The sequence below is a fragment of the Leptosomus discolor genome, chromosome 7, assembly GCF_034619465.1.
Source record: "Leptosomus discolor isolate bLepDis1 chromosome 7, bLepDis1.hap2, whole genome shotgun sequence".
NCBI lineage: Eukaryota > Metazoa > Chordata > Aves > Leptosomiformes > Leptosomidae > Leptosomus > Leptosomus discolor.
Window position 1 is genome coordinate 55949986 of NC_141397.1, and position 16421 is coordinate 55966406.

The window sequence follows — 16421 nt, forward strand, 5'->3', positions numbered from 1 at the left end:
TTACCAAACAGCTTAAGTTCTGAAAATAAAGAGCATTTCACTCTCTTTCTGCAGGGAGTCTTGCTTGAGGATATGGTTTCACTTGCACGCATCTAAAGCTGGCACTGCTTTCATGTCTTCTCCTGGCGACCCAAACCCCCCTCTTCATTCACGCTGACAGGCACATTCAGTGACAAGTTACACTGCAGTGAGAACTCCTCTATCCTCTAGGTTAAGAGCAGCCTTTTCGACGAGTTAGTTTCAACGTGGATCAGTTCAGCTGGTCACACCACATGGCAGCATTTGGACCACCCATGTGACAGCAGTGCGGAGAGAAGACAAGAGAGAAGTCACCCTCCACTGCCCACACGTCAACTGCTCCAAGAAGGTGCTGCTGTTTGCACCAGTAACACTTCAGGGAAACACAAAGAAACCATGTGCTGTGGGGTCCTCTGCACTGTATGATGGGCGAACGCACGTTTAGCCAGTCTGGGTCTTCTTTCTGATTCACTAAGTTCCTTGTGTACATTATCTAACCAAGTACTTAAGGCCTTCCTTATCTCGCTAAATTAAGCCAGCCCTTGCCAGCTGCCAACAAGGGGAAGTGGGAACACACAAGGACACTGCAGGACCTCCTTCTCCAGCACAACACAGCATGCACACGCTTCCATCTCCCGGCCTGACTGCACCTGGCACTCCCTCTCCTCCCCCTGCTCCCTCCCGTAATCTAGGAGGGATTTGCACCTGGCTTAGCTCAAGCCTGAATTAATTTGCAAGAGAGGGAAGTCAAAGTGGTTTTCCTCCACCAGAAGGCAGGGCTATGGGCAGACATGAAGTGAAGGTGTGCAACAGATGATGTTTAGCATTGAAATAAGTTTTCCTCTGGGCTCACTCCTTTATCTGGCAGAAAAACACAATGAAGGCATTTGCTGGTGTAGCAGGCTCATACAGCAGCCTCTTCAAACCAAAGCAGCTCTCTTCAGCAAGGAGCACATAATAGTTTACAGATCAAGGCGAAAACCCAAAAGCCTCAAGACCCACTGCTCTCACTCATCCCTGCCCAGTGCAGCAACACAGCAAAGTTCAGTGCTGGACTCACAGCCTCCCACCCCTCCAGAGCAGACTGACATAATCTTGTTGTGTTTGTACAGCACCCAGCACAAGTGCTATTATTCCCAACCAGACCCCTCGATGCTACTGAACGCAAATAAAACTCGGGATGTTTGAGACAATCAAACAGCAGATGCAGCAGAAACGAATTAATTTATATTTGAACAAAGGCAAAAGCCAATGGGAGGTTAAACACGACAAGCTTGAAGGGAGTTCATTCGAAGACAGAGCTGAAGGGAGAGATGCCGAACGGTACATTTCACTGCATATTGTGGAACTGAAAAATGAGCCAAAGCCATCTGAGATTTAAACAGTTACAGCCAAGGAGTTTATCTAAGCTGTGACTCTTCAGGGCCAGCTTTGTAAATCTCCTTACCACACACACCACGGAGACTTCCGCAACATACAGGAACATACCATCAATCTGACTGAACACCTTGGTACTTTTTGTTATACAGACAAGCGCTGAAGCTTTATTTGTGCAAAGGCTGCTTTTTGTCTATAGGGAAAGGCTGATAATGACAGCTGGATAAATGTTAACAGAACAAACTTTATTAGCAACTTGAACTATTTAAAAAAGGGGCCTCCACAAATTAAATCCGTAGATGAGTTTACCCACCCTAAAAAGTGGTAATTCAGTATCATACGGCCACAACAGGGACAATGGAACTATCAAATAGGTTCTAGCTGTTCTTTTTATGGCATTGATTTTTTTTTTTTTAATACATTCAAAGCATTATTGCATCAGAAAACATATCATGCATCTTTATGTTTCCAGACAAAATCACCTGTATTTGTCATTTCTAGCTACATCTCAAAGGTGCACCAAACCTACAGTTTCATGGTTTTAGTTGCATGCTTTGCCTATATGCATGCTGAGATAATAAATATTAAATACAGGAAAGAACATAAGAGAACCAAACTGACATAAGGAATATGTTACGGCAGCTCTGTTATGTTCTGCCAGTTAAAGAGTTTGTCAAAAAATTGAGGTAACAACAGTGGCCACACCACTCAGCTGAGAATCGCTCAAAATTCACGGAAGTTTTCAGAAATTCAAGTACACAAACACCAGCTGCAACTTGTCAGAAATGCCAGAGAAATTAGGTTGGCTGCATTTTATTAGTCTATTAGCTGGCGTTCACACAGCTCCTTGTAAATCCTTTTTCTCACTCGGGGCATATCTTCCTGGGAGAACTGAAAAGGCTGGTCTAAGGCGAGGCACTTGCAGTACTGAGGAAAAGGAAAAGGCTTGATTGAAAAAAAAGGACATTTACTGTAAGAACAATACAGGCCACTGATTTTTACAAGGCAGTACTCTTACCTGGAGCACAAAAACCCCACAGTCACTGTCATTTTTCTGTTGTGGAATGCACTACAAGGAAAAGAAACCAGAAGAGACATGTTAGATCTTTACTTATCCTTTTATTCTCCAAGTCCTGCTTCAAGTCCAAAAGGAGCTTCAGCAAAACCATCAAGCATGTCGTTCTCAGAGCTAGCTGTTCTGCAGCACTAGAAACTGGAGTTGTAATTACTTATTCTGATCCCAACTTTTGCAAGGTGACACTCAACACCTTGTTAGAATAACAGCTAACATTTAGAAAAATATATAGTGTAGGACAGAAAACAAATTAAGAATCTTTCTTTAAAGTTTATTTTCTTTTAGTGACCTACACAGAACAGCTTCTCAATTAGTTTAAATAAATGTTTGTACAGCATTATCTGCTTTACACAGGACCAAACTATACCAGCAAAGTCACACAGGCCTAGAGGAAGATTACTCTCAGCATCCACGCTACCAGCAGTGGCTTTCCTCCCCCTGCCACACCAAAGGGAGAACATGAAGAGTGGTACATCATCAGGTGACAGGACGAAGCAAGGCAGTCTCAAATGATAACTTTCCACCTTCATTATTTCTTCAAACATCCTCAATTTTGATACACGGAGCTAAAAAGTCCCACTCACTAGTGCTGCTGTGTCTCTGGCACTCGAAGAGGAAAAGTAATTATTTTTCCTCAACTCCCAGATCTTCTACCTCACAGAATGCAGGAGGACAAGCTCTGACTGCACAGGGTGTGCATGAGTGCAGAGAGGAATCATTTCATCATTGTACCAGCATCTAAAAATAAACCTGCGCGAGGAGGGAGCTGTTGGGAGTATGTCTAGTGTGCAATGACCTGTTTTATATCTTTGAAGCCATTATGGGATGGCTACACAAATCACATATTCCCTCATTTACACTACACACAAGTTATTCCCTTTTATTGTTGCCAGACTTTGTTTACTTGTGATCAAATGCAATGTGCCACAAACAGCCCTGGAGACCAAAGCAAATATAAAATATAGGCAGTAGCAGCATTAGCCTGTTCCCTCCCTCACCAAATCCCATCCATTCGGCACAGTTCAGAACAGTCCCCTCGGAAGAAGTGAGGAAGCCGAGTCTCCAGCTCATTCAGTCCTTCACCTTGTGCCAGCACAGGTACCAGCAACAGGTTTTGCTGCACGGATATTTAATTGTCCGGAGGTTAGGCTCAGATCACCAAGTCACTTGCAGAAAGTTTTAAAGACCTGGTGGGAGCTGAATGAGTGACAGAGGTCTAATTCCCATGTGTAACCACCTGCGCATCCTCCACGTGGTCAGCATAAAACAACTGACAACTTGTTCAAATATATGGGTTTAGAAGCAGCTCCTTAAAATCTCCCAGAAAGTCAGACTCCAGGGCTCAAAGTGCTGCCATTTACCTTTGTCACAGCAGTCTGCCAACCCTGAAGAAACTCAGGGCGATTCTTCTCTTTTGCTTCAGTCAGCAAATACTTTCGAATGTTCTTTAAAAAGGAAAGGAAAAAAAGCAACAGTATCATTCACCAGCTAAAGAATGGGAGAGAGACATTGACATCTTTGCTGGTATCCTTTTGACAGTAAGGACAAATTTCAGGTGAGCATTAAGCATCAGGAGCTGAGCTCAGAACTAGAGGTAAAGAAATGGATCCTGGTGGGTACTGTGCCTTCTACCATCAAGGCTCATTTTGGTCTATCAAGGGGAGCTTTAACACCCCTCGGCCCCATCACACACTGGTGTACTTAACACTAGACTGGCTGTGGCACTCAGGCACAGAGCCAGAGTGCTCTCAGACATGCAGAGACACACAGTGCAGTCTGGCATGTGTTCTCTCCTGGCTTACTTGGCTGACACCAAGACCCTTACATTCGATAGCATTTTCCTGCTTGAATCTCAATACAAAACACTCTGAGTTCTGCAGCTAATCAACAAAGCTCCAGGGAGACTTTTAGTGACATACAGGAAAAAATAGCCTGACACAAGCAAAGAGAAGGAAGCAAGATAAATGAGCCTATGGTCTTGGGTTAAGCAAATCCTTCTACTTCTCTGTAAACAGGCTGGTGGTTTATAGCACAATTTAAACACTCTAGCACACTAACATTCACCTTAGTGGGTGGACCACAGTGGAGTTTTGGGTAGTGGCCCCCCACCCCCTACACAGGGCAGGAATAGAAGTGTCTCATGTCTGTGAGTGCAAGTGCAAATGCCTTGTCTGGAGCAGGATGGAAGAGGCCACACTGCAAGACTGCAGGAGAGACTGCAGGACTGCCGAGAGGGACCCCTGGTTTATGCCATAAGTTCAGAAGCTGGAGAGCATGAGGTCTCTCGCTCCCAGAACAAACATTAGCTTCATCCTCAGCAAATACCAGCAAGAAACTAGTATCTTCATTCAGAAGTCCTCACTGGGAACTCTCCTGGGTACAATAATTACTACTTTTCTGTAAGCCAACAGCTACACACAGTTAGAAGTAGAAGGCTGCTGCATCAAGCAAGCAATTAAGTCGACAAAATTAGCTTTTCTAAGAGGGTCATTACAATTTGCTAGTCCCAGTAAAAATTTCCTGGCTACTCCTTACCAACAAGACTGATAATTTAACTCCAGTGTTCAGGTTGCAGCTTGAAAGGTTGCTGGGTTATAATCAGAGGTACACACCCCATACCAATGCAGACAGAAGAAAAAGGCAGCACGCTGTTAATAGCACAGTAACACATAAACCCAACTGGGCAGCACTACAGCATCTTCAGCCCTGTTCTCTCACCCAGGCAACCTCCCCCTAAAAGGACCACAATTTATCATGTCCTAAACACAAGTCCCTTAACAGCTGAAAGAACTGCCTTTACTCTCCTTCTGGCTAGTCTGCTTCCCTATGGTACTTGGCTTTGAGCTCCTGCCACAAAAGGTGTGCCGATTACACGGTCAGGCTAATTAGGCAATAGGCAATCTGACCTCAACTCCCAGCTCTGGTGCGACCCTCGAGGTCTGTGCTTCAGACTCCTCAGCGGGACAAGCTGATTCTCATTTCACACACGGCAGGACAACAGACACACTGCATTTAAAGTTTAAGACTGAACAGAAAAAGGGGGGCGGTGTTTAAGAAAACAGTTCAAACTTTCCCGACACAGCTGTCACTCTTACCTCTACACAAAACTTAAAATGAATGCCTTGGGAATCATAAAATGAAATAATTCGACTGGGGATGTTCACAGTAATGAGGGACCAGTGGACTTCCAAGTGAATAGGAATTAACAAGAGAGTCTTTTTGAACAAGTCCACCTGGCAAGAAGAACAATATACATTAGAGACAATTCCACAGGCAGAACACAGCAAAGAGGTTAATTGTACGCCTCCCCTCTGCCACCCCATAACTGAAATCTTCTTTTGCCCCTTCTACTCTTTCACCACATTCCTTATGTTTATCTCATAGATAACTTATTAGTAGGCACAAAAATACAGTTACAGCCCAGAAAGTGGCTAAGGAGCATTGTACCGGAGTTAGTCACTGCTGTATTTGTGGCAAAATCCTGATCACATTGCACCTCAACTTCTACATCAAAGTGGGATTTCTTAAGAAATGATGGTAATATAATCGAGCCTCAATTTGGGTTAGCTACATATCTTCAGTAACGACACTCCTGCAGTGTGAGCACCACTGGTTTCCATCAGAGCTGCATCGCAGATAGGTGACAGATGAAGCGGCTGTGGTTACAAACACCCCACAAAACCAGCAAACTGGTACAGCTTGACTCCCTCTGCCATAACACAGGCTCTGTGACTTGTCAGAGGAAGGCAGAGGAGGAGTGCACAATGCTTTGGTGAGCAGAGGAAAGGAGGGGGTGAAGGCAGGGCAGATTCATCCTTTCTTGAACTTAACTTTGTAGCAGATGTACTGTGGTCACAGGCAAGCAAACAAGGGAGAAGGTCTTACAGTACAGAACAAGTAGATCAGATACACCACCCCCGGTGTCTGTGTGGCAGATGAGCCCTTATGCTTCTGGAAGCCAGCCAAGCCAGGGCCTTTCATGATCTTCCTTCTCCCAGCTCCTCTTGAAACGGGTGTCTAATTGCTAGGTTTTTGGCAGTACAGTCCAGAAAATAAGCAAAAAAAAGAATACTGAACTAAATGAACTCATCCTGTGGGAAGATTTCTACTCTGCCTTTTTTTTTTTTTTTTTTTTTTTTTTTAAGCATTCTGCAATTTGAACAGTACATAATTGCTGCACTGGTAAAGGCAGGTCATTTGTAGGAAAGAAAAGTGTATTTTTTGAGTAAAACGGGAAGCTGAAGACACAAAAAGGTCTGAGCATTGACAGCAGTTATCAGCTGAGCCTTGCTCACAACAGTACTTTGTCACAAGCATCAACGATCCTTGCTGCCACCAGCAGAAACTGCAGCCTGACCAGATTACAGCACACTTGCTACACAATGATCCATCACTCTTGGAGAGAAGCAAAGAGATGTCAGCCAGCAGCAAGCTGAGCTCACAAAGGAAAACTGGAATAAGAAAAATGAACTACAGCTTCTGTGATGTCCAGCAATAGCAGAGCCATGTTAAACTCCAGGGTCCTCAGGTGACTCTAGTCGTGGGATTGCTACAGGCACGCAAACCTGTAGCAGAAGAGTGGGAAGAGGCAGGCGAAAGCTGGAAGGGTCTTTAGTTAAGACCTGATGTACAGAAAGAATGCTGGTAACCTCGATTCGCTCCACCGAGGCAGTGCAGAGTTGGCCAGCTGACATGACAGTGGATCAGAGCAGGAGTGCCAATCTGATCAGTGTCCAGAAGGGACAGACGTGAACAGGAGCTCTGAAACCACTGCAGCTAGATGCAGAAGAGCATGTCCTTCTAGGCTCTGGTCTCCTGTATCCCAGGATACAGGCACATTTATAAAACCTAGTACAATACTCGGGTGTGTTTAAGAAGTAGAAACAAGTTCCCCTTAATTGCATATTGCAGGACAAAGCAGTCTACTGAATCCTTCCAACAGAAACTGCTTAGTTCTCATTCTTGCTTTAGAAATTCTTCAGGAATTAAAGTGTAAATGTCTAACAACTGTCCTGCTCTCATGTGGTTCCTCCTCAGCAGCAACAGGAATATAGGTTGTGCTTTTAGACTCTACCTTCACTTTTGGGGTTTCGCTGGAGAAAAAGAACACTTAAAAAAATAATCTGGGAATATTAAGTACCAATATTCAGTCTCTCTTTAAAGAGATTTTAATAAATTATATTAATAGATTTTATATTCGGATAATGAGTTCATCTCCAGCATTTCACAGATGTGTGCTATTTAAGTGCTTCTGCAGTAAGAGATCATACATTCAAACATGGTCCTTGATTAGTCTTGCCTCATCTCCCATATTAGAAAGGACAAATGTTCACAGGGAATAAAAAAAAAAGAAAAAAAAAAAAAAAGAGAGCGCACTGCTCTTTGTATTAGCTACCTCAGAAAATACCACAATCCATGATCTGGTATGGGTTCTGGAAAGCAAGGTGAATTCTGTTCTTGTCATGCAAACAAGACTTTGGCTTATTAACTACGGGTGTCTCACTTCTGCTTTCTAGTACCTGTATGTGTTACTCAGGAGTAACAACTCAATTTTATCAAACAATCCCAGTTTGATATAAAAGGAAGAGGTAGCATTAAGTCTGCTCTCCTGTAGATTAGTGTACTTCAGCACTGTCAGGAGCAGTAAGAGACATTTCTTGCTGCTAAATTAATAGTTTGCACAAACATACACAGAGATAAGCTACCACTGAAGATGAAGCCATTCAAAGTACATTTTCACAATACAACCATACTAACTTGAATAGCGACACCCTACTATTTTTATTAACCTCTCCCCACTTTGTATAGCTCCTTTGCAAACCTTTCCTTTCCAGATAACACACTGTAACCCAGTTTCAAGTTAGTGATTCTACCCAGCCCAAAAGAACCAGAGCACTGACGACACGGAGTTAAATGATACCTTTTTAGTCCATCGTTTTACCCCATTATATCCTTTGGTTACGAGCTGTCTATGAAAAAAGCTGTTAAAGAAATGAACCTAAAAAAGAGAGAGAGGAGGAATGAGCACAGAAATCTTCATGCACAGTCATTCCCCTTCCCCCAGGATAATTAATACAGAACAATTTGTAATGAGGTAATATTTAATGCAGGTTTAGAAACAGAACCCTAGTAGTGACAAATAGAGGCTTTACCAAGCCTAAACTATTGCTGTTCTTCAGCAAGCAAATAAAGCAAGGCTTATTTCCCTATAATATATGATGTGAGCCACTGCAGTACTTATATTTATGCTTTTGCGTCTCCAGGCATACCATGTTTAATTTTTTGTTGGGGATGGGCTTGGGAGAGAAACGCCAGGATAGGGAGTTACAGTTTTTGTTGTTCTTTACAGGGACTAAGGAAGAGAACACTGGACTGGCAAAATGGGGGCAGTGGAGAAGGGAGTAACTTCTGATTTTAGTTGCTGGAAGCTCTGAGACTCAAAAAAAAAAAAAAAAAATTAATCAAAACAATTATAAGATTCAATCCAACTACTATGACCAGCTCCAGACAAAAACGCTACTCTGCTAGTTAAAAGCATTTTTAAGTTATACCACATACATTTTGTAACTAAAACCCCACATTTATGGCAAAAAACATAGGCTTATGTTAAAAAAAAATTAGCTCCAGGTTAACACTATTATTCCTGTGCTTAGCTTCTTGCAATTACAGGAACAGATTAATACAAATAGAAATCTGCAACATCTGTTTTTAATAATTCTGCTAGTGTAGAGGTGGTAGAAAGCTTGAGTTATTACTTGAAAAAAAAAAAGTTAGAAAATTCAGCATCTGAAAACACAGTCTAACACCCATTAGCTATGCCAACAGACTTCAAAACCACTTTCTGAGGTACCAGCACAAAATCTCCCATGAGGATTTCAATTACGCACTACGAAGAAACAGCAGACACAAGCAAACAGATACAATCTCCAATACCACAACCCTAGCACACGCTCGGGAAGTACAGAGAATATTAATGAAGGATCACCATCACCACCAATCAAAGCAACAACAGTCTTTCTTCTGAGCTTGAAGATTTTAAGAGTTACGTTCTGCAGAGCTCATCTAAAAATGGCTTTGTTTGGTTCCTCCTTTGCAGTCTCACCTGAAAATTGTTCAGCTCTACTAGTAAACAGATGGCTTTTTATAATTGCCACTGCTGCAAATTTAGTCACAGAAGGGGGGTGTTGTTTTCTTTTTTTTTTTTCCCCCTTTCTTTTTTTTTCAACTGCCACTAACAGTTACAGACACTCCAGTCGGAAAGCAGTAAGCATTCTGTTGAGGATGCACAAACCAAAGAGAGTCCTGCAGAGTCAATACTGCTGAGGAACCAAGCAGCTCTGCATCACTTCACATCCACCAGGCAGCTGACACAGTTTGAGCTGTTACAGCTCCCACAGCTGCGAGGTGGGTGGGTGGCTGAGTGCAAGCAGCACATGTGCATGGTTCAGATGCTCCCATTCATGGTTTGTCATCTCAGCAGAAATCCATCTTCATCAGAAATTTCAGCTGAAACACCAGAGTGGTGAGCAAGGGCATGGATAAAGCTCTTCAGAAGCAGCTAAGCTGGAAACAGAAACCTCTACAGGAGAGCATGGGATGGGCAAAAAAAGGGCACCTGTCTTCTACAGGTACATCAGTAACATAAGGCTACAACAGAGACCACCTGCAGAACTAATCCAGTAAGTTCCTGAAACAAGAGCAACAACAACATCGCACTGAAAACTGTATTTTAGCACAGGAAATGAAGAAAATTTGAGCAGCAGATAGCAACAAATTATAACGGAACCGCTCAGAACATCACTGAGCTAAATCTCAATTCTGTATCTGAAATATTCAATGTTTTACCCTTCCCTCTCAATCTCTCATTAGGTACATTTGCATAATAACAAAATCCCTCACCTTTTCAGGGACTGCATCCATTACGAGTTCACCATACATGTTAATTATCTGTAAGAGTTAGTAAATATTTGAATACATACAGAATAATTTTGTAAAACTCAAATTCACAAGTTCCCATAAAATGTAGGAGCCTTCACACTTGAAACAGCAATAAGGAGGTGAGCAATTATAGTAACATTTTGCTGAAGTCTGAAGGACAAGCACTCTGGAACTAATAGTGGCTGGCCCGGAGAGAGACTGTAACTGGCTGCTTAAAGTCTGCCTCAATCTGAAATGCAGTTTAATTCAATTTAAGTCTATTGGTGCATGCCCTGGGCACTGCAGCCTTCTTGGTTTTTTGGCTGTGGGCCACAGTCTGCTGCTGCACTCTGCTGTTCTTGTAACCTGGCTCAAGTTTGGGGATGGGGGAAGATGCTAAAACCTATATGGGTAGCCACTATTTTCTCAAATTAGTGCAACATCATTTCATCAAAAGCAAACAGTTTAGTTGTGACACCTCCTGTCTTCCAGACTTGTAACCAATATTACTGCACCGGCCATTGTAAAAGCCGCTCACCACTTCTTTACTTCTCAACCTTAAAGTAAGGAGAGTCCACCTATAATGTAGCAGAAGGGGAACAACTGATATCCTAATACAAACGGGCTGAAAAGGGGTGAGGAAGCACATAAACATCAAGCATCTCTGACCTGGTCATTCAGCCAGTTCTGGCCTTCCAGTGTGGCTAAATCATCCATATCTAGCATGTGCTTATTATAGAAGACCCGGAAATTGCAAGTGGAGGTTTTTGGATGCTTTTCCCGATACTTCATGATTTCCCTGGTGATAAAAGGTTTTCTAAAACAGGATTGAAAAGGTAGGAAAAAAAAAAAAGTCAAGGTCACATCAAATGGACTTCTGTTGCGCCCAGTGTTAGACATGGAGCGTGCAGTAGCAATGCAAGCAATTTGTCCTTTACAAAGTCTAGAATTTGATACTGCTACACACCTATGGGAGAAATCTTCATTAAAGACTTCTTTTAATCTTCCCATGACATCTTTTTCACAGAGTGGTACTAAACTGCCATATTTCTTCATAACTTCATCTAGGAATCCTTTAAATACACCAGAAAAATGAAAGTGCAAACATAAAAAAAACCTTCTGAGTTCACTAGTCCAATAAAGCAGTCATTTCTTCCAAGTACGAGCAGCAATCATTCTGCAGTCAACCAACACAGAGCACCACACATGGCAAGTATATATTTAAGAAATCTAAGCTCAAATTAGCAACATTAAATAAAAGCAGGGGTCGGGGGAGGAGGACAAAAATAAAAAAGCAGGAAACTGATCACTCAGCTTTACAGGAAAAGATCAGACCATATTCAGACCCCATTCATACCATATACACACATAACTACATCAAACCAGTGCCACAAGGAGAATCCATCCCCCTGTCAATTTCAATTAGCATCTTAAATAATTTTACTGCAACACGAAAAGCCATGAGTTTCTGCAACAGTTTTGACTGAAAACCCAGCATCTCGTCCTTACGGTATGCTGAATTACTCTCCTTAAACTCAAGCAGCCTCGGTTGGCAGAGGTTTGCATTCTGTCAGTCCCTCTGCTGCCACCACAGCGAATGGAAAAGACACCAGGCAGCAAGTTTAACTCATTTATCCTTGAATCCTAGTGATGGCATTTAAGGTGACAGGGACAGCCATGTCAGCCTGCCATTGCCTGGGAAAGCACTGGGCAAACGTAACATCAGAAACAAAAGATAATAACTAGGAAATAATGAAGAGATGAATGCTGGAGGAATTAAACAAAAAACTAGGAAAGAGATTTTTTTTTTCTCAGACACAAGACTGGAACACTGGAGACATAAATCCCACCCAAGCATCCAAAACCACTTTGAGAATGAAAGCGAATGGAAAACAGGATTTCAACACTTGCTAGTGAATAAGAGAAAAAAAGTTGCCCAGCTTTCTGAAAAGGAATTTTCAAATGCAGCAGAAAACATGTGTTCTGTTTACAGAAAGCTGGATCTAAGATCAGAGTCCAGAGAAATGGCACTAACCCAAATTTCAGGACTCTTCTCAGGCCAGGGTGTGACGGCAGAGAGCATCACTGGACAGTACTGTGTTCAGTGCTCTGCTTACTAAGGCTTTAACCACATTTCCTGGAAACTTTCAAAGATCAGGATGGGAAGAAGCAAGATGAGAGAAACATCTGACAGAAAAAAAGTGCCAGAAGAACAGCAGTATGAAAAGATTAAAAAAAGAAAGGAGAGAGACCAAGAACAAAACACAAAGAGCTGAGAAAAGCAGTGAAGATCTAGCAAGAAGTACACCTGGATGTGTGACAGAAGGAAGCGAGTGAGATGAAGAGTGAGATGAGACAACAAGGAAGCATTCTTCAGGGGAAGATAACCTTCCTCACAACTATGCCACACACTTGCCTAAAAACTTTTATCCCTTACATCTTAGTAGGCTGTGACAGGGAGGCTATCTCTCACTCTGGCTAGAAGTCTAGACAGATGATGCATGGGGCTTATACGCATACCTTATTCTCTTTTAATATATAAAATTTTTAAAAGCTTTTTATTCATACACACAGAGGAAGGATTGTTCTCATAGTTACAATTAACAGCAGCAGAGCTCCAGGAGACCTCTGGCTACACTCTGACCTCACTTGGGCTGGTGTAACTGAATAACTCAAGGAGGAAAACACAAAAGTTCAGACATGGTGCAAGATCAGACATCCATCACGAACAGGATTTACCATGGAGCTCTGTTTGATACCTAATAGCCCATTAGAATGAACTAAATATTGCAGCCCACTAACATTCGGGCTCAGCTGCTGCAGAGATATTCAAAACCCGAGAGCATCCCTAACACTTGCAACTCCTTCATGCATCTACCCTAGGAACTCTTGCCAGGTTAGCAGTACCTTTTAGGGTAAAGTTAATTATTAACAACACTCCTAAACAGACAAGAACTCCTGTACATAGTTACAAAAAAAAAATTATTTTTTTTTTTAAATAGCTTTTCAGCTGAGAAAACTCAGAAGTGCTGTATTATCAGTATGAATGCATACATAGTGTAGGCTTGGCTTCAGTCCTCAGAGAGGAACCCTCCGCTCTGAATAACATGGAAACTGGTCTCACCTACTTCCATGCAGAAGCTAGGTAAGAATTCTCTTAAAACTGACGAGCATGGGAAAATTTAGTTCATTTGCTGTCTTTGTTTTTCGTGTTTTTTTTTTTTTATTCAGGCCTCCCATGAACAAGAATGTGACTGCCTATCACACCACAAAATGTTCTTTGCCACCCTGATACAATCTTGGTTCTTGAGCGTTACAGAAGGACTACATCCCTTTTTCTGCTAGACAAACTTTAAAACTCCATTGCAGAAGTGGTCTGTTCACTCTCTGTGGTATCAGAGTTTCTCTCAATTTCCCACATAGCTCCTGGTCCTTGCTGGATTAAAAGCCAGCCACAGAGAAACACACCCCACACTAGCTTGCAGATACGGATGCGGAAAGCTAAATCATCTTTTGAGGTTCAATGTCTCCTTCTTCAGGTTTTGCTTTTGAGAATCAATTAAAAAAGTGAAGGACAAAAAGGCGGGCTAAAAAATCAGAGCATGTCAAACTTCAAAAAACCCCTTTAACACTAGTTGACACCAGCTTCAGGTTTATGGGAACCTATGAAGCCAATTTCTCCAAAGGAAGACTTCAGTTATCAGAAGACCACTGCACTTGAACACTGTATTAATGGTACTAGGTGGCAAAACATGTTAGCTTACAGCTCCTTACTATGTGTATAGTATGCTGCTATACATACTACACTGATTACTATTTTTACCATGCTCCTCTTTAGAGAGACTATCAAATACTGCATGCTCAGCATTGAATAAAAAAAACCCCAAAGCCTTTTTGCTGAACCTCTGCTAAGACTAGTCTTGCCTTCTTAAAAAAACAGTCTAGTAAGATTCCTTAAGCCTAGTTTATGAGCAATCGTAGAGAAAACTAAGTGACAATGAACATTTGGCTATTAAAACCTGAGATTCCTTAAGGGATTTAGTTTCAGTCTAAGACAGAGCAGGAGAAGAGAGGATAAGGCTGGAAGGAAGTATTAGAACACTAAGGATTTTCAAAAACCAAGTTAAGAATAATAATTGTTAACCATTTTAAAAAATGGAAGTTTTAACCCCATATCATCTTCTGAAACCACATGATAAAAGACATTTTAAATGTCTATCAACAGTTTTCCACAAAGATTCCAATTAAATTACATTGCATTCTCTAAAACAAAACAAAAGCAGCAGAGGCACCACTCAACTATGCCTCAGAATAGCCTGTCAGATAAGCATTGATTTGTTCTTCCTTCATGCAGCTCTCCTCTTTGCAGCCTCATCTTGTTAAGTGTTATGCTAAGCACCCTTTACAATTAACAATAAGAAACCATTTTAAGAAAGGAATTAATGCAACATGCAAACTTCACAATACATCCAGCAGTTTTCAGGAACTCCTGGAAGCCCTAAGATATGTAAAAAGTATACCACAAAGCCACGTTGCCAACTGCTCATCAGCCACCCGGGAAACTTTCTGAATGTTCCTTTTGCCTCCCTTCCGAGTTCCTGATTTTAGTCCTGTGCTTTCCGCTGAAGGCTCCTCAAGAGGACTTTTACAGTAAGGGTGATCTAGTAACTTTGCACTAAAAATGTCCAGGTTTAAGGAGCCCTCTACTTCCATTTGACTAGAGCTGTCCTCATTTTGTGCCAGCTCCATGGATAAAGGTCCATCTGCAAAATCATCATTGACATCAGAATCCTGCAAGGAGGATTGCAACAGTGTCATTCCATCTACACCCATAACCTCATTAGATTCTGTGTCATCTTGACCTGAAACAGCAATTTCTCTTCCTGTCACGGAGACGAACATGTCAGAGTAATGATCCTCTGCCAGAGCCCCATTGGTCTCCACCTGGTGCAAGGTCTCTGCCTCTGGAGAAGCTCTAGCGTGCAGTTCTGGTGGGACAACATCTGCACTGCCATCCTGCCCTCTGGATTCTGGCTCCTCAGAACACAGCTCAGCACACACATCCTGCGTACAGCAGATCTCAGATGCACATATTTTGTTCTCCTCACCTAAAGATTTGGGTGTATTATTGTTCATATCTGATAAACTGTACCGGTTCCAAAGACGGTTACTTTTAGATTTCCAGTAGGAAAGCCAATTACACAATCCACTTTCAAAATCCCGCTGGAGTGTCTCTTGATGGTCCCTCGTAACTTTCTCCACCCACCTTGGCTTGATTTTTTTCAGTTTGCAGGTTTTGCCTCTTCCTCGAAGTTCCTGGGATTTTATAATTCTATACCGAAACCTAACCATAGAAAGTTTCTTATGCATCATAAAGATAGATCTCTTTTTTACAGTATGATGGCTAAATTTGGACCTCTTTGTAGTTGTCAAGGGGCCACAAGTTCCATTCCACTCCCTTTGCAACAGCATTTCCTTTTATAGTTGTTTAAAACTACTAGGACTGTGTTGCCCTCACCATTATTGCTCTCTTCCCTGCTATACACAAAACCACCTTTCTTTACAGGTAAGGCAGCACCATCCAGCGTACCACATGAGACATAATGGATATTGCCAGAGATGCTAGTAAGAACAGCAACAGTTTCAAATTCTTCATTCAAGGGATCTTCACTCTGAAAGGATTCATTGTTGAGTTTTCTTACTGCTTCTCCAGATGGGCTTTTGGCTTTGCGATAGGGACAGGATCTTTTTGCACTCAGTAGTTCTGTAAGGAAAGCTATATAGTTCAACAGTAGGTTTTTGATAGGTTTCTGCATTTAGAGGCACATCAGGAGCCCACCTGCTCTGGAGCTCAAGTGCGTTCCTCCTGCACTGCAGTCTTCTGCACAGTTTGTTGTGATTTAAGCTCACAATCAGCTGAGCACTCTGTCTTTTCTTCTTAGCTAGGAAAAATTGCGCCTGGAAGTAGTATTTCCCAAGCTCCAAAAATCCAGTGGTCCATCTTCTAAACTGGGCCAGCAACTGAGTTCTTTTC

General features: G+C 42.1%; 1 protein-coding gene across 1 annotated transcript; it reads right to left on the reverse strand.

Annotated features, from left to right (window-relative positions):
• Positions 1-1223: 1223 nt before the first annotated feature.
• On the reverse strand, positions 1224-15895 carry SENP5 (SUMO specific peptidase 5). Its single transcript, XM_009961308.2, has 9 exons — positions 14908-15895; positions 11355-11460; positions 11057-11204; positions 10370-10417; positions 8391-8468; positions 5566-5703; positions 3832-3915; positions 2414-2464; positions 1224-2322 (listed from the first exon to the last, which is right to left on the reverse strand). Exons 1-9 carry the CDS (start codon positions 15857-15859, stop codon positions 2212-2214), a joined length of 1716 nt encoding a protein of 571 aa, XP_009959610.1. The 5' UTR covers positions 15860-15895; the 3' UTR covers positions 1224-2211.
• Positions 15896-16421: the final 526 nt, after the last annotated feature.